At 45.3% G+C, this 22,687-nt stretch overlaps 1 protein-coding gene across 9 annotated transcripts in view; it reads right to left on the bottom strand.

Annotated features, from left to right (window-relative positions):
* The window catches only part of PPP1R12B (protein phosphatase 1 regulatory subunit 12B), a 219,397-nt gene that overhangs the window by 171,259 nt on the left and 25,451 nt on the right, over window positions 1-22,687 (bottom strand). For 8 of the 9 annotated variants that reach the window (XM_030220573.1, XM_030220570.1, XM_030220572.1 and 5 more), the window contains exons 4-5: window positions 11,361-11,520; window positions 9,580-9,724 (exon numbers count right to left, since the gene is read on the bottom strand). In XM_030220573.1, the coding sequence (XP_030076433.1) occupies window positions 9,580-9,724; window positions 11,361-11,520 (305 nt within the window). Of the gene's footprint in view, window positions 1-9,579; window positions 9,725-11,360; window positions 11,521-13,504; window positions 13,662-22,687 lie in introns of those variants that run through there. The other variant, XM_030220579.1, reaches the window with a different exon arrangement.

Below are 22,687 nucleotides of genomic sequence, written 5' to 3'. Positions count from 1 at the left end.
TGGGAGGGGCTATGGATTGATCAGCTATGATTAATGGAAAGAAAATTATCAGGTATGATTATACATAATTTTACCTTCCATATCATCAAGCTGATCAATCCATAGACTGGTGGGATGTACCGAAGCAGTACTCACCCAGGGCGGGACATTGAAATCCCTGACCTCAACACTGAAGCTCCAAACCGGGCCTCCGCCCGTGCAGCCACCGTCAAACGGTAATGCTTGGAGAATGTATGAGCCGAAGCCCAAGTTGCCGCCTGCATATCTCTTCCAAGGAGACGGATCCGGCCTCTGCCATCGAGGCCGCCTGAGCTCTTGTGGAGTGAGCCTTCAGCTGGATAGGCGGCACCTTCCCCGCGGCCACATAAGCCGCTGCCATGGCTTCCTTGACCCATCTTGCCACCGTAGGCTTAGCAGCCTGCAGACCCTTACGAGGACCTGCAAACAGGACAAACAGATGATCTGATTTCCGGAAATCATTGGTCACTTCCAAGTATCTGATGATGACTCGTCTCACATCCAGATATTTAAGAGCAGAGTACTCCTCTGGGTAGTCCTCCCTATGAAAGGAAGGGAGACAGAGCTGCTGATTCACATGGAAGCGAGAAACAATCTTGGGCAGGAAGGAAGGCACTGTGCGAATAGTCACTCCTGCCTCAGTGAACTGCAGAAAAGGCTCTCGACAAGAGAGCGCCTGGAGCTCGGAAACTCTTCTGGCTGAAGTGATAGCCACCAAAAAGACTGCTTTCAACGTCAGGTCTTTCAGAGATGCCCTTGCCAAGGGTTCAAAAGGCGGCTTCTGCAATGCTCTTAGCACCAGGTTGAGAATCCACGCAGGCACCACTGAGTGCGGAGGAGGGCGCAGGTGAGTAACTCCCTTGCGAAAGCGCACCACATCTGGCTGCGAAGCCAGGGAAGCACCCTTCAGGCGGCCCCTGAAGCAAGCCAGAGCCGCTATCTGGACTTAAAGGGAACTGAGCGACAGGCCTTTCTCCAGACCTTCTTGCAGGAACGCCAACACTGAAGAATTGGAGCAGTGAAGGGAGAAAGTGAGCCTGCTTCACACCATGCTGCAAAGACACGCCAAACCCTGGCGTAAGCAGTAGAAGTAGAGCGCTTCCTCGCTCTCAGCATAGTGGCGATGACCTTGTCTGAGAAGCCCTTCTTCCTCAGACGCTGCCGCTCAATAGGCAGGCCGTAAGACCAAAGGTGGAGGGATCCTCCATCACCACGGGACCCTGATGTAACAGGCCCTGCTCCACTGGCAGCCGCAGAGGATCGCCGACTGAGAGCCTGATCAAGTCCGCATACCAGGGACATCTGGTCCAATCCGGACCACCAGGATTACCCTGCCGGGATGCTTTGCCACCCGGACTAGCACCCTGCCCAACATGGGCCAGGGCGGGAACACATAGAGAAACTCTTGTGTCGGCCACTGTTGGAGAAGAGCATCTACTCCCAGGGATCGAGGGTCCCGTCCTCTGCTGAACAAGCGCGGCACTTGGCAATTGGCCGATGACGCCATCAGATATAGGCTCGGCTGGCCCCAGCGCTTCGTGATGTCCAAGAACGCCTGAGCAGATAGCTGCCGCTCTCCGGGCTCCTGCTCCAGGTTCGCTTCCGCCCACTGGCATAGATTCATAGCCTCCTTGGCTAGAGGGGCGCTCTTGGTACCTCCCTGGCGGTTGATATAGGCCACAGCCGTGGCATTGTCCGACAGGACCCGTACAGGCTTCAACACCAGTACCGGGATGAACTCCAATAACACCAACCGAATGGCTCTGAGTTCCAGGAGGTTGATAGACCACTTGCCTCTGCAGGAGACCAGAGCCCCTGCACTGTCCTTCCCAAGCATTGGGCTCCCCAGCCCATCAAAGAGGCGTCTGTCGTGACGACAATCCACTCCGGGGTCACCAGAGGCATTGCTGCAGACAACTTGTCTGTCTGCGTCCACCAGCTCAGCGCCTTGCGCACTGCTGGGTCCAAGGGAAGGCGCACAGCAGAATCCTCCGACATCGGAGTCCAGCGCAGCAGCAGAGATAGCTGTAGTGGTCTCATATGAGCCCTGGCCCAGGGCACTACTTCCATCGTGGCCGTCATAGAGCCCAACAGCTGCACGTAGTCCGAAGCCCGAATAGGAGAGGCTACTAGGAACTAGTCCACCTGAGCCTGAAGCTTGACAATCCGATTGTCTGGCAGGAACACTCTGCCCACTTGGGTGTCGAATCGAACTCCCAGATACTCCAGGGACTGAGTCGGGTGCAGCTGGCTCTTCTTCCAGTTGATGATCCATCCCAGGGAGCTCAAAAGAGCAACTACCCGGTCCATAGCTTTGCCGCACCCTGCATAAGAGGGGGCTCGGATCAACCAGTCGTCCAGATAAGGATGGACTTGTACTCCTTCCTTTAGCAGGAAGGCCGCTATGACCCCCATTACTTTGGAAAAGGTCCGCGGAGCAGTAGCCAACCAGAAAGGGAGGGCTCTGAACTGGAAGTGTCGTCTCAGGACTGTAAAACGCAGAAAGCGTTGGAGAGGAGGCCAGATGGGAATATGCAGGTACGCTTCCTTGATGTCCAAGGAAGCCCAGAACTCTCCTGCCTTCACTGCCGCTATAACAGAGCGGAGAGTCTCCATGCGAAAGTGCCTCACTTTCAAGGCCCTATTGACCCCTTTGAGGTCGAGGATAGGCCGGACAGAACCTCCTTTCTTTGGTACCACAAAGTAAATGGAGTAACGTCCCTTGCCAATCTGATTTTTTGGCACCGGAACGACCGCACCCAGGCGGATCAGGTTGTCCAAGGTCTGCTGCACTGCCACAGCTTTGACCGGAGACTTGCAGGGAGAGAGTACAAACCCGTCTCTTAAGGGTCGGCAGAACTCTAGCTTGTAGCCGTCTCTGATGCCTTCCAGCACCCAAGCGTGTGAAGTTACTGTGGTCCGCTCACCCAGAAACGAGGACAGCCGTCCTCCAATCTGCACTGGGGCGTGGACCAAGGCCCCGTCACTGGGCGCGAGACCCTGGGGGAGGACCGGAGGGAGCACCTCCGGGACGGCGGTCTCTGCGAAAGGAATGCTGCTTGGGGGAGAAATTCCTCTTGAAGGAAGAGGGGGCAGAGGAGCCCGGGCAGTACCGACGGGCTTCCTGAAACCGTCCTCTGGAGGTACCGGGACGAGTACTAGCCCGAGCCCTGACCTCTGGTAACTTCTTGCCCTTTGACGTGCCGAGATCGGTCACGATTTTGTCCAGCTCGACCCCAAAGAGCAGCTTGCCTTTAAAAGGCAATCTAGCCAGGCGGGATTTAGAGGCGTGGTCAGCAGACCAATGTTTGAGCCAAAGCCACCGCCGTGCAGAGACTGTCTGAGCCATGCCTTTAGCTGAGGCTCTCAAGACATCATACAGCAAGTCTGCCAAATAGGCTAGGCCCGATTCCAGGGCCGGCCAATCAGCCCTCAAGGAATGATCCGAGGGGGAAGCCCGCTGCACCATAGTCAGGCACGCCCTGGCCACATAGGAACCGCAAACCGAGGCCTGCAAACTTAAAGCAGTTGCCTCAAAGGACGACCTTAAGGCCGCCTCCAATCTTCTGTCTTGGGCGTCCATTAGGGCCGTGCCACCTTCCACCGGCAAAGCCGTTTTCTTAGTCACCGCAGTGATTAAAGAATCCACAGTAGGCCACAGATAGGCCTCACGTTCACTTTCAGGTAAAGGATAGAGGCGGGACATAGCCCTAGCCACTTTGAGGCTCGCTTCCGGGACATCCCATTGAGCCGAAATTAAGGTGTGCATGGCATCATGCACGTGGAAGGTTCTAGGCGGGCGCTTCGTCCCCAGCATAATGGCAGAGCCAACAGGGGCTGAGGGAGAGACGTCCTCCGGAGAGGAAATCATCAAAATGCCCATGGCCTGCACTAACAGGTTGGGCAAATCCTCTGGGCTAAAAAGCCGCGCTGCAGAGGGGTCATCCGCTCCATCCGAGCGGGGATCCGTCTCCTCCAAGGAATCCGCAAAGGACCGTTGGGAGACCTCAGACACGCTGCCCTCATCTACATCGGAGGAGACAAAGTCCTCCAAGGCCTGGAAATCAACCCGAGGGCGTTTACCTCTGGGAACCTCAACCTCTTTATCAGAAGAGGGAGCAGGGGCAGCGTTTTGCATGAGGAAAGCCTGATGCAGCAGCAAAACAAACTCGGGGGAGAAACCCCCCAGACTGTGCACTTCCGCAGCCTGGGCAACAGCCCTAGACGCACCCTCAACCGGCGCTCGCAAGAGCGGGGGAGAGGCCTGCTGCGCATCCAAAATGGCGTCCGGCGCGACACTCCGCGAAGGAGCCGCGCGGGAAGAACGGCACTTAACTGTAGCCGCTTTTGTGCCGTCGCCCAAATTAAGGGCGTTCATGGCATTAATGTCTCCAACCTCAAGGGCGGCCCACGAAGAAGCCGTCCGAGCCGCGTGGCCGGCCAAGATGGCGGAGGCGAGGAGCGGGGGATGGGCGTTTATGGCGGGAAAAACCGCCACGCCGGAGGAAGGACCGGGACATTCATCGGTCACGAAACTGTCACCCAACAAGGGCGAATCAGGCTGTAAGACCCCCGCATCCCCTCTAGAAGCGCTCAAGCGATCCGGGGAGCGACCCTTTGCGCCCTCGCCCTCCGACGCCATATGCCACGAGGAGAAGAATCGGGGAACCCCCTGCCCGCTATAAAAAGGTAAAATTACCTGCTTGCCGCTCCGAGCTGTAACGAACTGGTGTCCCAGTGAGTAGCTGCAATGAACGTTTAAATAAACGTCGAAATAAACGCCTTTAAGGATGTTTAACATTTTTTTTTTTTTTTTTTTTTTAACGGAGCCAGCGGGAGGGGGGAGAAAAGGAGGGACCTGGCACCACCAGGTTTGCACTTGCTCAAAAGAGCCCTCAACCCCAGGCCTCAACAAAACCTAAGGATTAGGCTTGGAGGCCTAGCCAGAGCTGCTGCTGTGTGTGACCACCACCTGCTGAGATAGAGACCATACTGAGGAGTTTCCGGCAGCACATGACCACATATAGGGAGGCAAAAGTTTGCTCTCTATCTCCACCTGCTGGTAGATGGACACAACCCACCAGTCTATGGATTGATCAGCTTGATGATATGGAATGAGCGTTAAGTCAAATTGAGAATGGCCGCGAGGCAGCAACTCGCGCCACAACTAGCCGTTGACGTCCCGAATACTGTGCCGCTCTAAATACATCAGGCAAGCGCTGATCTCGCAAGACAACTCACCGCTGACGTCCCGATAGAGCTGGCAGAGTTTACAAGACTATTGAAGAGATGTCGATAGGCTGCAGTCATGTTCTGATATAGTTTCTCAGACTCTATCAACTGAAAAATAGGGGGATCTCTCTCACACACTCTCTGTGCCACACATACACTCTCTCTCACACTCATTCTCACACACACACTCTCTCTCACACAAACTTTATCATACACACTCTCTCTCTCTCACACTACACACACTCTGTCACAGACACTCTCTCTCTCACACACACAGTCTCTCTATCTTTTTCTCTCTCTGTCTCACACACACTCACACACACACACACACACACTCTCTCTCTCTCTCTCTCTCATTCTCTCTCTCTCACACACACACATTCTCTCTCTCAAACATACACATGCCGAGGAAAACCTTGCTAGCGCCTGTTTCATTTCTGTGAGAAACGGGCCTTTTTTACTAGTATAACAATATATCATATTCTGCAATTAACCTCACAGCTCTATGCGGATTACATCAAGAGAGGTTGGACATTACCAGGAAAACATATCATCAAAGCAAAATAAAACTAAAATAAAATTCACGTGATTTGTGGTCGATGGAGAGTCTGAAGTGTGGGGGTCACATAGCTTAAAGATAGCTAAGCGAGAGGGAGCCAGACTGTGAAGAGGAGTAGATGAATAGATAGCGACTTAAGTGGGAGTGGAGGTTTGGAAGATTGGAGGAGGAAGGGAGCATAAAGTGCATGGTAACAATTCAAGAGTTGATAACAGCAAGATCACTGAATATTTCAAGATCAGTTCCTTTAAATGTTAGGAGCTTGAATATCCCCATTAAAGGACAGTTGCTGCTGAAGAAAATTGAGGTTAAAATGGGATGTTACTTTTGTTCAAGAAACTCATTTGCATGCAAGATACTAGGCTTCTTCATCACAATAACTTTGTTCACATTATTTGTTTACCCAGCACTGCAAGTACTAAAACAAGAGGTTTAGTGGTATTCATTAGTGAACACATTTCTTAAAAAATTCAAAAGGTCCAGAAAGACAAAGGTGGATGATTTGGGGCATGTGTTGCCTTGTCCCGTCCCGCAACCTACAATGCATTTCCTGTTGGGGAGAGGGTGGGATACTGCAGTGCTTCAGCATTGGCCAAGGGTGGGATACAGCAGTGCTTCAGCATTGGCCTATACTGGAAGACCCCCAGCCCACTGCAGAGCACCAGAAGAGGTAGAGGTATCGGTGAGAGTGGCCACATGGAGAAAAACTGACACAGAGCACCTCTGGAGTTACGGAAGTGGTATGGGAGAGACAGGCTCCATGGAGAAAGGAAAGGGATGTGGGCCACAGGACCAGGAGAGAGAAAATGAGGTGAAATGATGACCTGGGGAGTGGAAGATGGTAGCCATGAGACCAAGGGAAGGAGCGATAAGATGCTGGTCTGGGGTGGGGGGGAGAGAGAGGGGAGATAACCTATATGCGAGTCATTAAAGGCCAATGTGGGTCTGGGTTTTGGCAGAAAACGCCAGTACATTTTCAGCTGAAACTCAAACTCTTTCCCACCACTCATGATCACTCTCCACCGCCCCCCCCCCCCCCCGAACCGCCTGACCACCCATAGGACGTCCTGGGCCTCCCTTATGAAGCTGTAGTGACATGGGTGTAGTTGGGGGGGGGGGGGGGGAGGCATTGCTGCCCCCCCCAATGAGCTGCCACTTTCGGTAGGGACATAGATGCCCAACTACTACTTTCTCCTCCTGACCACTGTTGTAGTGGCTTGGAGGAATCACAAGTTTTTGTGCTCTTGCCTCTTGCTCACTCTTTTCACACCCTGCGTCCCGCTGCAGCTGTAAAACAAAATGGAAATGTGCGCGTGCCGCTGCTGGCTTCCCTCCTCCTCCTCCCTCTCCGAAAACAGGAACTTACATAATGAGGGGAGGGAAGAGGAGGGAAACCAGCAGCGGTACACTCATGAGTACAGCTCCACATACGTTTCCATTTTGTTTTGCAGCCGAGGTGGGGTAGTGGAGAGAGTGAGCATCAGCAAGAGGCAGGGCAGAGCACAGAAGCTCACAGTTCCTCAAGGCTGCCATAGCAGCAGTTGGGAGAAGAAGCTAGTGATTAGGCATCTAAGTCCCTACCCCTGCCTCTGGGGGAGGGGGGGCGTGGAGAGAGCAAGCACAAGGTGAAGGGGCTGGAGAGAGTGACCGCGAGGCGAAGGGGGGGGCTGGAGAGGGTGACCGCGAGATGAAGGGGGGCTGGAGAGAGTGACCGCGAGGTGAAGGGGGGGCTGGAGACGGAGGAGAAGAGATCGAATGGCTGTAACAGGGGAGGGGGAGTGAGAGGAGATTCTAGATGGAGAGGGGAGACGGTGACTAGAAAGGGGGAGGCAATGGAAGAGAGATAGGGGGGAGATGCTAGAGAGAAGGTGGAAGAGGAGACACTGAATGGAAAGGAATGAAAGAGATGGGAGATGCTGACAGAGGGGAGATGGTTGGATGGAAGGGAGAATGGAAGACACTGGATGGAAAACAATGAACAAGAGAGAGGGGAGATGCTGCAAAGGGGGAGAGAGAGTATCCAACAATAAACTAAAGGTTGGCAGATCTGAAGCATGGTGGCTATTTGGTAACTTACTAGGCAAATCAGTTTATGGTTGCTGGAAACCACAGGTTTTCTGTTACAGTGCTGCCGAACATTACTGTTCACATGGCCAACAGGAAGACACTGGACTGGGGAGCTAGAACTGATTGCTAGCCAAGTGTTAGTACCTGCATATATTACCAGAATACTGCAAATACTATTTTGTTTAATATGTTGCTTCCTCCACTGTGTTGTTGTGCTGTCCTTGTTTCTTCCACTGTGCTGTTGTGCTTTATTATTAGTAAGAGAAATAATTGGGGGTGGCAGCTGTTGGCTCTGCACTAGAGAGACCTTAAAGGGGTCCTTCCTTGCTGTGTTCAAAAATGTCCCTTTGATGTAGGATTTGCCCCCTCCCACCATAAGGATTTTAACTTGTCTCATCATACCCCATTCCACCTTAGTCCCACCCATCTGAGCCTCCCCAAACAACTGAGTCATTGACTGCCTATGATGAATTGAAGGACAAAAGTGGAGGTGAGCATGAGGTGCAAGAAAAAAGGGGAAATGTGTGCAAAATCTTCAGGGAGAAAAGAGGATTTGGAAGGGATATTTTAAGGGAATTCTACTACAGGACACTTATTTAGGTACCTGATAGGAGCCTATTCTGTGAAACCTTCCTTTATAGAATCAGCTTCTATCAGGTGCCGTGTTACAGAATTGCCTTTTGTGTGTGTGGGGAGATGGAAGGTTAGATGGTGGGGTTGCCGAGTCCATTTTATGGTGTGGTGATGTGTTTTGCCCGAGTATATTTTCCACCTAAGGATTTATAACAGTCCAACTTGTTCTGTTTTCCCAGTAGGAGATGTATTGATATTCTAGGGAAATGTGTGAGGGGACACGGGAGAGTGACAGCGTGCACTGCCCTTGATAATTCATGGGGATGTGAGGGCACCATGAGACAAACTTCCCTTGGTGCTAGCTCATTTCATTGAAAAACAAATCTTCACTGTGCAATAAACTGGGTTCCTATCCAGTCTATTTTTTGAAATAATCATAATGAATATGTATAAGATCTATATATGCAAATGATATATATCAGAGCACACATTTTGCACTCCCCCCCCCCCCCAGAATAGTCAAACTACACCTATGCATGGTGGTCTAGTAGCCTCTTCGAGAGTAGGAACAAAGCCCACTTGTTTCTGTCTTGTGCCACTGCTCAGGTGAAATGGCTGCCGAGACTTCTTATGGCAGTTTCACAAAGACTTACACAGAACAGTCTAGTAGTTATTTTGAGACTGAAACCAGTATAAACAGGAGCTATCTCAAAATGGCTGCAAGGACCTCTTATGGCAGTCACTGTGAGGCTGCCGCTGGAAGACTCGGCAGCCATTTCGACTGAGAAGCAGCACCAGGCTTTGCTCCTGCCCCCAAAGAGAACAGCAGAACACCAGGGCTTCTTAAAGTAGGGCGGGAGGGGGGGGAGGGGAGACAGCACGACGATTTCGGTTTTGTCTCCGGTCAAAACCGAGTGGTGAATTTCAGCTGCGGTTTCAGCTGCAGATTCGAGTTTCAGCTGGCCTCTACGAGACATCACATTTTCTCACTATTTAAAGTTCAAAGTTAAGGTGCAACCTATATGAAAGGACAACCTATACACAAGTTTCTGCAGAAAACTTGGAGACAACGAAGGGGGATTATGTCCAGTAAAAGCTTTTTAAACAGGTGATGCTCAGTGTTAACTAACCAGCTTATTCTTGATTTCTACATCACAGAGTGCTTCTGCCAAGATAGTACAGGCTTCCTTTACTCCCCAGTGGGCAGCAGCATGGAGTGGTGTCCAGCCATCAGCGTCCTGGACATTTAAGTTAGACCCAGCTTGGATCAAGAGCCTAAAGGAAGAAAGGTTCTTGTTTTAATCCAAATAAAATCTTTGGTAAAACATGAAACAAAAAAGAAAGATAAGAATGAACGCAAAAATATTTTTTCCCTAAACCGCACAGTTGGTATCTTTCTCACCACAAAACATTTCAACATAGTTATGTAATAATAGTACCTAAAAACTGTTCCACATCATGAGGTTTTCTTATACTATGTATTAATTATCTTCGGTATAAGAAGCATCAAGCATAAAAAAAAGCTAATGAATATCCAATAGTGGGGGATTTATCCTATGAGCTCATCCTTGTATGACCAGATACACTGCTTTTATCCTACATATTAATTTGTAGAATATTTCAGACCTATGTATGCAACCATCTTCATTTATACAGATCTCTCATGCGCATTCATTAAACATGCTCCTGAAAACTGGTTGAATGTGTTTCAATGACTAGACTGAGAACTGCTGACCTAGACCCATTAAAAGTTTTTAAAGAGACAAGGACAGAAAGAATAAGTGTCAAGTGTTAGCAGCAGAGGACACTGGGCTTTCACAATATCACAGAGCAAACGTGAGAGGGGAGAATCCTGAGAAATCAATACTTACTAGATTTTACGAAATATAAAATGTACTTTGTACCAAATGAAACCATAAAAGGAATATTTGAGGGCCTTAAACAGAATGAGTTCTTTATGTTGAGTGCAATTTTCCAAAGCATGAGAGGAGAGAGAGAGAGATACATGGGGAGACTGCAGGTGCAAGCAAGAAACTGAAAAATACAGGCTGTATTTAAGGATTCTGATTTTAGGTTTTAACCAATAAACACAGATAAAATGCGAAAAAAGTAAAACTGGTGTTTATTGGATGAACACCAGAAAAACATCACTTCCCTTTGTACTCTCTCATCTCTCCCCTGGCTTGTCTTGTATCCTCCAATCAGTTTTTGTGCCTTTTCTGTGACGACTCTTAAGTGACATAAACGTACATATTTCATTCCACCGGAAAAGGTGTCCATCAACAGAACCTATGGCATGAAAACACCAAAAAATACATATGTTTTGTGCCCTCAAAGAAGCCGCTAATTAGCTGGAAAATAAACATCTAAATGTATTATTTATAAACACCTAGAGAGAGAAGCTATTCCTATATTTCACACACATACATATTCAAACTCTCTGTGCATGGGTCGGCAATCTGGGTGTGTGTATGAATTTGAGAGGTCTTTGTGCATTTCCATCCATTATTTTTTAAAGCTTTTTACTACTGTTCAATATGTATACATTAATACATTATTTTACTTATGCCACTCAATTAAATGTAGACTTGGATGCAAGGCAAGATACCATCTTGCTGTATTCAGTACAATCAACACAATGCTACAGACTAAGCTGAAAACAGGGCTTGGCCTCAACATAAACCATTAAGAAATAGCGATGTTGTTAGATAAGCTATATTTCCTACACCTGCACTTGGCTCAATGTTCTTTCGGTTCAGAAATGCTTAAGGGTTCGCCCATTTTTTGTGCCAATGAGAACAATGTTTAGTCTATCTGGCCCTTTGTAACAGCTGACAGTGACGGAGGGGAGGAGACACACCATATTGGGTTCGATCACTGACCCACTAAATGGCCATAAGTAATTCTTTACCTCATGACCTCTAAGTAGCCCTTGGCTGCAGCCACATGAAGGGCAGAAGCCCTTGAACGACCATGTTTGATGTCCTCAATCTTCCCTCTGTTCAGCCACTGGCGAGCATCCTGAAGCATCAAGTTCTCTTCTTCTTTCCTTGACAATTCCAGATCAATCCCTAGGGGAATGGGATAACATCAGCTCCAGAGTCACTAGAAAGTACACAGACTGAGAGAACACAATATCATGGTTTTCCCTGAAACTAGGACTGAAAATTTCTTTAACAAGAACTTATACCAGTATATTCTTCCACCTACAAGTTAGTTCCACTGTGTCACACCATTCTTATTTACAGAGCTTTTATCTTGTCCTTTATCAAATCAACACATTATTAATAGAAGAACTTGGCCTCCCCCCCCCCAAAAAAAAAAAAAAATACTTTTAGTCCAATGCATTTCATTGGAGAATGAAGGGGCAGCTCTCATTTCCTAATACAGAAAATGTGTGCACACATATAGCACACACAGTAACATGCACAAAATGAGGCTGAATTAGCACGTTTGTGACTTGAAAGCTGTAGCGCCAACTGTTAAGGTCTTAAATACAGTTTACTGTTCACCTGCAAATCTTTTCCAAACATTCACAATTCAATTACCTTAACACACAAAAAAGACTATCTATAATCAAACAAATCTTTCATTTGCTCACCCTGTGCTTGGAATGAAAAATTTATTCAGATACAGTAAAAAAAAAACAAAACAACCAAACCCCCCCCCCCCTCCCAAAAAAAAAAAAAAAAAAAAACAGACTACATAGGATAACAGAATTATGAATGTTTATGAGAAACGCGTGAATAGACAGCAGCCAGGGTTGAGGCCAACAACTAGCACTGCTTCTCATGAGTAAAACACCTCCATTGGCTACCAATCTCATTCAGGATTTACTATTAAATTCTTGTCTTAGTCCAGAAGGTACTACATACCAGGATCCCTCTTTATCCTTCTGACCTACTTATTCCAATATTCCTACTTGTTCTCAGTATGCAGACCAACTAGTTTTACCTCCTCTCCCTTCTTCTCATACTTTGGCCCCTCAGAATGGAATTCTCTCTCCTCCCATTTGAGAGAATTAAATCCAGACCCTGCATTAAAACCTACCTTTTCACCCTAACATTTGGGAATGGGTGATTGTTTTGACCTGGGATCTCCCAAGAATATTGAATCTCTCCTTTCCTCTTTTCTTTTTGTATAAGGTGAAATTTACTCACGCCTGTTAATTTCCTTTCCTTGAATCCTCCTAGATTAGCCAGACCAATGGGTTGTGTCCCCATAACAGTAGATAGAAATAGAGATACTGAACCTTTTCAGTATGCTACTGTCAAACAGATGAGGGCAAAAACTATCACACACTATTTTTTTGTGCCCCAGAAAGAACCACTGCAACATATATTTAAAAACAGAAATAATATATATAAAACCCAAGAAGAGAGCAAACAAAGCCCATAAGATATCCTCGATATCTTTCACAGTGGGCCCTGGACTAGTCTAGCGAGGTTAAAGGAAATTAACAGATATGAATAAATTTCACCTTCCTTATCATCCTGCTAGACCAGTCCAGACTAATGGGATGTACAAAAGCAATACTTTACAAGGCCCTCTGAATCACTGCTCTTCCAAAGGTGGCATTGACCCTGGCTAGATCAATAATCCTGAAGTGCTTCACAAAAGAATGCCATGAGGACCATGTCGCCACCTTGCAAACATCTTCTGGTGACTGCATGGGTGATAGCACAGCCCAATATAGAGATTCCCCAGCTATGAAACTTCTAGAAGTTTCTGTGGCAATATGAAATTTCCTGCCTGTAGTCAACACAATATCATATGAGCAAACCACTAGTCTTTCTTGCCACAGGAACAATCAGACTGAGTCTAGGATTGTCCCCATCAGTCTGTTGCTCACCACAACCTAGTAAACTCTCTTCTCAACCATCATTGAATTTTACATATCAGAGGTGTTTTTCACCATGGTGAGACCATATCTCGATTATTCTGCACAATTCTGGTCACTGCATCTCAAACAGAAAAAAACTCAAAACAAAACAAAACAAAAAAACTGTGGAAGTGGAAAAGGTACAAAGAAAGGAACCAGTAGTTCTTTCAGACCTGAAATGCAGATAGTTGGGATTCTCCTCTTTCACACTGTAAGTTCAGATCTGTAACTCCTTTGAGATCGCCAGGTCTTTCCACTGACCCTTTGCCTCTGGAGCCACAAACTTTTCCAGCCGAGGCCTAAGTTTCTGCAGAGGATGGTGAAAAAGTATTTCCCTTTCTGATCAGCCAGATTTATAGAAGGAATATTTGTGGGCCTTAAAACTATTTAGATGCACCAAAGATTGTTGTGGCTCTTCCTCTTCATAAGGTCCTTCTGGAACAACATGAAAAGATTTTGAATAAACTATGAATCCTACATCAAAATCTTTGGAAACCAAGTATAAAGTTCAAGCAGTCATGGGTACAGCAAGCTTCAACTTTACCACCACCCAGTGGTGGTCGAATCTGAAATGAAGAAGAGCTGTAGTTATAAAACTCAAAGACACCACTGCGTAAATACCTATGCTTTTTAGATTTAATTGGCAAGATAATTTTTCAGAACTCTATGCTTCATGCTAGAATTTCAAGCCACCAATTTCATATGACAATCTATCTACAGCATACTTGAGAAGCTTCAGTCAGAAATTCCATCTTTATCGAGGAGTGGCCTAGTGGTTAGGGTGGTGGACTTTGGTCCTGGGGAACTGAGGAACTGAGTTTGATTCCAACTTCAGGCACAGGCAGCTCCTTGTGACTCTAGGCAAGTCACTTAACCCTCCATTGCCCCAGGTTCAAATAAGTACCTGTATACAATATGTAAGCCGCATTGAGCCTGCCATGAGTGGGAAAGCGCGGGGTACTAATGTAACAAAAATATAAATATAAATATCTAATGAACTGATTCAGTTCATGCCTCAGATTCTTCAAGATTTGAAGAGCGTTCGAAAAATCTAATAACGACCACATTTGATTCTTATGACATGGCTATCAGAGGAGCAGCCAAGACCACATTTGATTCTTATGACACGGCTGTCAGAGGAGTTGCCATTGGAATATCTGCTAGACATGGGGCTTAGTTATGAGGCCTTGCATTAAGGGAAGATATGCATGAGAAGAAGCAGATGCTCCTTGTTCAGGTTCTAACCTCTTCAGAAAGAAACATCAAGAGATAGTCGCTCTAATAAAGGAAATTTGTTCTACCCCTTAAAAACATTTATCAGATGACAGCATAGAACAGCAGCATTCCTCATCTAGGTCAAATTATCAGCCATACAGTAAGAAAGATTATCATTACAGATGATACCAATCCTACAATAAATCCTATTCTAAATAAAGGTCTGCTCCTTAGTATTAACCAGTCACAAGGTCAAAGAGAAAAGAGAACTCAAAAGATGACAACTTCTCAGAACACCAAATCTACTCCTGGGTTTTGACTATTCCCTCCACCAAAACACTTAAGCCAGTGGCTGCCTCTTTTTCTACCCAGTTGGAAAAGTATTATTCAAAAAGGCCATTATCTCAATTTTTTTCTTCAACATTCCCTTTCAGAAGAGTTTCAGCATCATCTCTTCCTCCTTAGGATGTACATGTACTTTTACAGCAGGATTACCGGACCTGGGCACCACCCCCACTGCTGGAAACACGACTGGCCAGAGCGGAGTTGAGAAGAAAAGCCAAAAGTGAGTGCACTATATACAGGGATGGCTGTGCAACGAGAGCAGCCACAGTAGCAGAGAGTGACCAGGACCCATCACCCAGAGCAGGGGGGACAGCTTTACGCCCACCCGAGGAGCGATACAAACCCCAGCACCTGGGTGCCTTTGGAAAGGATCTGATACAGGGCTAAGCATAGGCTTGGGGCTTCTTGGAGATCTGACTGATCCTGTAATCCCAAGTACCACGATGAATAAAGTCAAGATGGCCACGACCTAAAGGTCAAAAGAGCAGCTAACCCTGGTGATCCGGGTCGCATTTCAGCCAAAAACGGAGGTCAACCGACCCCCGCACATTATGGATTCGCCTCAAGGGCAAAGAGTGGGCGCACAGGCAGACCAGAACCTCCTGCGAGTGCTCTGCCGAGGAGGAGCCACCGACGAGAGCCAACTACTGATCCCACCCTGCCCAGAGCTGTGGCCGATGCCAATTGGGAGACTACCGCCGCCGCCGCCGCCCCCCCGAGAGCCGACCAAAGCTTCAACCCTGCCCAGAACCGCAGCGCCACACACGACTTTACTCAGCCGAACGGACCACTACCGAGTGCTGCCAACGCCGAACGCGGCAACTGCGGAGTAGGAGGCTGGGAGGGGATCAACAGTGTGGATGGAAGAGGCATATCCAGTCTGAGTCGTCCCAAGCTTCCATCCACACCGACTGACGTGCTGAGAGCAACCCATCTTTGATCTCCACTAAATCTCGAGGTTCCTATTAACTATTGACTGCCTTCTTAGCATTACATAGCTGTAAACTAGTTCCTATTAATTATTGATTGCCTTCTCTGTATCACATAGCTGTAAACTATTTACTGAACTGAATGAATGACTTGTTTTGCTGACCTTAGACCTCTAAATATTTTCTCTATATCTCATAGAAATATACTGAAATGTAGCTCTGAATGCTGACCCAGACCTCTAATACCTTCTCTGCACCTTGAAACATTATACTGAATTAGTATTGTTCCCATACTAATGACTCTGACCTCTAACTACTCCTACTGCACTATACTGAATCGTACTACTGACTGTAAATCACTGACGTTGACCTTCAACTAACTCTACTGCACCATACTGCAGTACACTAATTGCACTACTGACTGTAACTTTTTAACCAGCCACTACTGCTTTACACTGAACACGGACTTCCATCAGCCCCAACAGCAATATACAAACCAACATCAATATATTAACAAATTACTCCTAGCAATCTACTTTCTTCCTCTAATCTGCCACGCACTGACAACCCCTCTCACAGACAATAACCTACCCACAGATCACAAACCCTACAGACAACCCAAAAACAATGAACCTGTCCAAAAGAATAAATACCAATTAAATGGAAAATCTAATACTCATAGGCACAACCAACAAAAAGGAAAGAAAGGACACAACAAACCCAGTCACCATGAGGATAGACAACTAATAAAAATCAATACATCTTCATCCCCAACCGAATTCTATCAACCAATACAGCTGGGATATATAAACGCCAGATCTGTAGTTAACAAAACAATGACAATTACAGACTGGATAACAGAAGACAAGCTTGATTTTCTATTCATAAGTGAAACATGGATTCATGATAAAGACCCCATAATTTTAGATCTATGCCCACCAGATTACAGAATTACTCACTGGACAAGGAATGGAAAAAGAGGAGGAGGCATAGCTATAATCTATAGATCCCAATTCACCGTCACAACCATGTCCGAATCCATTCTTCCCCAACTTGAAATTGCCTCAGTTAGAATCAATGGTTCAACCCTACATGACCACCTAAATGTAGTCCTATTCTATAGGGCACCAGGTAACTGGCAGGATGGCCAAACTCACTTTATGGATTTTATATCGAACACATGTGTCTCTACCAACAACCTTCTTATACAACCTTCTTATAATAGGGGATATCAACTTACACCTAGAAGAAACTAACTTAATAAATGTGCAGGAATGCAAGGATTTCTTCAACTATGGGACCTACACTGGCCAAACATGCAACCCACTCATACCAAAGGACACACACTAGACATCATTACATACAAATTCTCATCAGAACTAAATTTTGTACTAACAGATACAAAATGGACAGCTATACCTTGGTCCGATCATTACAAAGCAAACCTCTCCCTACAATGGCGAATAAAAGATTTACATCACAAACAAGAACGAGTAACCTATACCATGAGAGGCTAAATAGATCTGTTAACTTTCTGGCAACAATTCTATAACAACGAATGGACAGCAATAACAGACTCACAACAATTTCTTCAAGAATGGGACAACAGATGCAGAAATATACTAGACAACATAGCACCACTTCAATCCAGAACCTCACACAGAAAGAACTCAATACCATGGTTTAATGAAGAACTGAAAGAATTAAAAACACAAGTTTGTAGGCTAGAACGAGCATGGAATAAAAAGAAAGATGACATCACACTCAATGCTTGGAAAACACAAAAACACCATTAGACAAATTAAAAGGTCATATTACAAAACTAAAATTGGACCAGACTACAAGGATACACACAAACTTTTCCAACTTGTCAACAAATTACTAAACACTACACCGGTTACATCTAACAGCACACATACCCCATCAGCAGACAGTCTTGCGAAATACTTCAAAGAGAAAATTACAAAGCTACGACTCGCGATACCTGCCAACACAACCGACTACATAAAACTCCTTGAATGTCTAGACCCAACCCCTGGGGAATATCCCGCGGACCGAACATGGACTAACTTCGACACACTCTTGGATGACAGTCAAGCTCATTTTCAAAGCACTTAGCCTCCCAAAGTTCCATAGAAACCTATGGAACTTAGCCTCCCAAAGTGCTTTGAAAATATGCCTCAATATCTCCCAAATGCTCGAAAGATACGCCAAATCTCACTGTAAACTAGACATATGTCCTAATAACCTGAGTCACCTAGACTACTGCAATGCACTATACGCTGGCTGTAAAGAGCACCTAAACCTAATCCTATTTTACAGACCCCCAGGCAACTGGCAAGACTCACAAACGCACGTTATGGATTTCATATCAAATACTTGCGTTTCCAGCAAGGACCTTCTCATAGCAGGAGACATCACCTTGAAGATAATAACTCAAGCAATGTAAGGGAATGCAAGGACTTCCTTCAGCTATGGGAACTCCACTGGCCAAACATGCAACCCACCCATAACAAAGGACACACACTAGACATGATCACCTACAAATTCTCATCAGAACCTTACAGATACAAAATGGACAGCCACGCCATGGTCCGACAACTACAAAGCAAACATTTCCCTCCGCTGGAGAACAAAAAAGGCACAACAAAAACAAGAAAAAAAAACCCTATACTACGAGAGGCAAAATAGACCCACTAACATTCTGGCAACAATTCTATTCCAATGAATGGACAACACCTACAGACTCGCCCCAATTTCTCCAAGAATGGGACAACAGATGCAGAACAGTACTAGACAACATAGCACCACTTCAAACCAGAACCTCACATAGAAAAAACTCATTACCTTGTTTAATGAAGAAATGAAAGAACTAAAAACACAGGTCAGAAGATTAGAAAAAGAGCATGGAGCAAGAAAAAAAGATGAACACACACTCAAAGACTGGAAACAGCTACAAAGAAAATAGAAATACACTATCAGACAAACTAAACAAACGTATTACAAAACCATAATAGGATCAAATTACAAGGATACACACAAACTCTTCTCACGTGTAAACAAACTCCTAAATACTACACCAATTACCTCTAATAATATAGATACCCCAACCGCAACCAATCTTGCGAACTACTTCAATGAAAAAATAATAAAGCTCCGACTCATGATAACTACCAACATCACTGAGTACACAAGCATCCTTGAATGTCTAGACCCAAAACCTGTGGAATGCCCAGCTGACTGATCATGGACCAATTTCGACTCGATATCGTCAGATGAAATCTCACAATGGCTCGGAAAATACGCCAAAATTAGACATTTGCCCTACTAGCCTAAGATCCACCCCCAAACAATTCAAAAAAGACCTCACAAACCATGTAAACCACAGACTTCAAAATGGTCTCTTTCCCTTGGATAAAGGAAACATCCTACTCACTCCCCTGCCAAAAGATGCTAAAAAAAGCACAATGGACATAACTAATTATCGCCCAGTAGCATCTATTCCGCTCATAACCAAACTCATGGAGGGCATAGTGACGAAACAACTTACTGAATACCTAAATAAACACTCAATTTTGCATGAGTTCAATCAGGATTCCGGTCAAATCACAGCACCGAAACGGTACTAGTGTCTGCAATGAACTCATTCAAACAATCAATTGCAACTGGTAACAACATACTCCTCCTACAATTTGACATGTCCAGCGCCTTCGATGTGGTTAATCATGGAATACTATTACATATACTAGAATACTTCGGAGTAGGAGGCACAGTTCTCAAATGGCTCAAAAAAGTCCTGACTACAAGATCATACCAAGTAACAACGAACGTGGATATGTCACCCCCATGGATACCAGAATGTGGAGCTCCACAAGGATCTTCCCCCTCACCAACTCTCTTCAACCTAATGATGATACCTTTAGCCAAACTTCTAGCCAATCAAAACCTCAACCCCTACATATATGCAGATGATGTCACGATTTACATCCCGTTCAAACAGGATCTAAACGAAATCACCAACGAGATCAACCAAAGCCTCCAAATCATGCACATTAAAAACAAAACAAAAAAAACAACCTGGAATCACCCAGTGTTTTGAACATGCTTATTTTACAATCTTATATATATATAAGTGCTGGCATGTACATATGTTAACTGCTGTATTTTACAAACCTGGACAGCCACAACAGGCAATTAAGGAGCCAAGTGGAAAAAATGTTTTTTAATTTTAGAGAAGGATTTCAGCACCACAGAGGTCAACAAATGTGTCATGACAATTACTTGTGCAAGCCCCATGTCCAAACAAGCAGTTGGCTGATGCTTACAACTGTCTTTGAGCAAGTGTAAATTGTCAGCATATATGTTTTGGGGGTTTTTTTGGGGGGGTGGGGGGGTTCTTAAAAAATGTTTCAATGCATTTATCACTTTTATGTATACATTGCCCTGCAAAATCAGAAATAGATGCAAACTTTTCTAGGCAGCCCAAACACTTTGGAAACTGTGCATTAACACATGTAAAAGCCATGCATGCCTCTAAAATGAGCTCCTTGAGCTCTAGAATGCTTCCTAATGCAGTTGATCCTGAACTTAAGCTGCATTTGTTGTATTTCTACAGAGATGTCTTAGTGTATAACCACATTATCTAAACAAAGTTAACAGAAATGTTGATTTAGAGAAGAAATTATAAGCAATTCTATTATTAGGAGGCTTCCCCCTCCCCCACTCCACCCCCAATATAATGTATGGAACAGCTACATTTATTAAGCAGGTTTTACATTTTTCTCTTAAATACAAATATTGGGTAGTGCTGGACATTTTCCAAGAGAGTTCATCCCCAAGTACCATCATTAGTAAGCTATGCAACAGCTAAGCAGAACTCAATGTGTCTCATTTCCAAAGCAATGCAATCACATGCTCAAAAACAGCTGAAATGTGTATACAAATTTACTGTGGAAATACTAAAGATCTGAAGGGAAGAAGAAAAGGAACTAACACTTTTTGAGCAAACTGCATCCCCAATCATTTCAAAGGCCAAGCACAGTCACCCTTGGGTTGAAAACAATAATGGTACTCTGCCCCTGCACCTTTATCTGTTTAGAAGTCATTCTACAGCTTATATTACTTCTAATTGGCGAAAGAAAAACTAGGAAATCACAGCTGCATGGTGGCCAAGTAATGATACAAGGATTTTGAACCATGGAACCTTGGTTTATGACATGTATGTAATTTATCAAAGTCTTGTCAAAAATTTTTAGCAAAGTCTGTAAAGATAATACATCACTATGTACCATGAAACCTTCTTATAGACATCCTCAACTTAGAGAAGATACCACTTTGGAGCTATCTTTTGAAGAAGTTCCTCTATAAAACTGCAAGCCCCATCGCAACAGCAGACACTGGATGTCAAGCTTGAGCCCCAATGCAAACTGAAGCAATGGTAAGAAACAAACAGAAGTAGAAGTGAAGAAAATAAATGTAAGGTACTACACTCAGGAAAGAAAAACAAACGCATGAAAAATGAAAAACAATTAGGCAATAATACCAAAGAAAAAGAATCTTGGCATTTAAGTAGGACTAGAGTGAATATAACTCAGTTGCATTTACAATTTATGGTGGGAGACACGGCTGGTGGTTGGGAGGCGGGGATAGTGCTGGGCAGACTTATACGGTCTGTGCCAGAGCCGGTGGTGGGAGGCGGACTGGTGGTTTGAAGGCAGGGATAGTGCTTGGCAGACTTATACGGTCTGTGCCAGAGCCGGTGGTGGGAGGCGGGGCAGACTTACACGGTCTGTGCCTTGAAGAGGACAGGTACAAATCAAGGTAGGGTATACACAAAAAGTAGCACATATGAGTTTATCTTGTTGGGCAGGCTGGATGGACCGTGCAGGTCTTTTTCTGCCGTCATCTACTATGTTACTATCAAGCATATTTTCAAAGCACTTAGCCTTCCAAAGTTCCATAGAAACCTATGGAACTTTGGAAGGCTAAGTGCTTTGAAAATATGCCTCTATGTAACTCACCAATAAAGTGAAGAATTGGCAAACCAAGACAGAGAGATGTAGCCTAATGGTTAAAACAGTGGGCTGAAATGCAAGGAAGCCAGAGTTCAAATCCCAATGCAGCTCCTTGTGATCTTGGACAAGCCACTTAACCTCTTGTCATCTCAGATAATCCCTCTGGGGAACGGAAAATACCTACTATCCCTAAATTTAACTTGCCCTGCACTAAGAAAGGAATGAGATAAATCCAAATCCCATTCTCCCATACAATTCATTTTTTTATTTGTTATTGACAAGAATTTTCAATAAAGTTTCAGAATACATATTCCATATATGAAACTGACTCAATCACACAAACTAAAAAAACAATTATAAAATTATGTAATCCACAAGTTATTTGAACTCAACCAAAGTAAAATAAGAAAGAGACGAACTGACAGCAAACCACAAAATCAGCTAGCTTTTAACCGCTGGTGGTGATGGGGGGTGGGGGGGAGTGTAAGTACATCTGTTGACCAATTTCTGATCAATAAACTTCCAGAGCTGCTCAGATCAATTTAAAAAAAAACCTAACCCACCCCACCAAATTTTACCTGCTTCTCGCTCCGAGCTGTAACGAACTGGTGTCCCAGTGAGTAGCTGCAATAAACGTTTAAATAAACGTCGAAATAAACGCCCTTAAGGACGTCCAAAATTTTTTTTTTTGTTTTTAACGGAGCCAGCGGGAGGGGGGAGAAAAGGAGGGACATGGCGCCACCAGGTTTGCACTTGCTCAAGAAGAGCCCTCAACCCCAGGTACTCAACAAAACCTAAAAATTAGGCTTGGAGGCCTAGCCAGAGCTGCTGCTGTGTGTGACCACCACCTGCT

This window comes from Microcaecilia unicolor, chromosome 12, assembly GCF_901765095.1.
Source record: "Microcaecilia unicolor chromosome 12, aMicUni1.1, whole genome shotgun sequence".
Classification (NCBI taxonomy): domain Eukaryota; kingdom Metazoa; phylum Chordata; class Amphibia; order Gymnophiona; family Siphonopidae; genus Microcaecilia; species Microcaecilia unicolor.
This window is presented reverse-complemented; position numbering and strand designations above follow the sequence as displayed.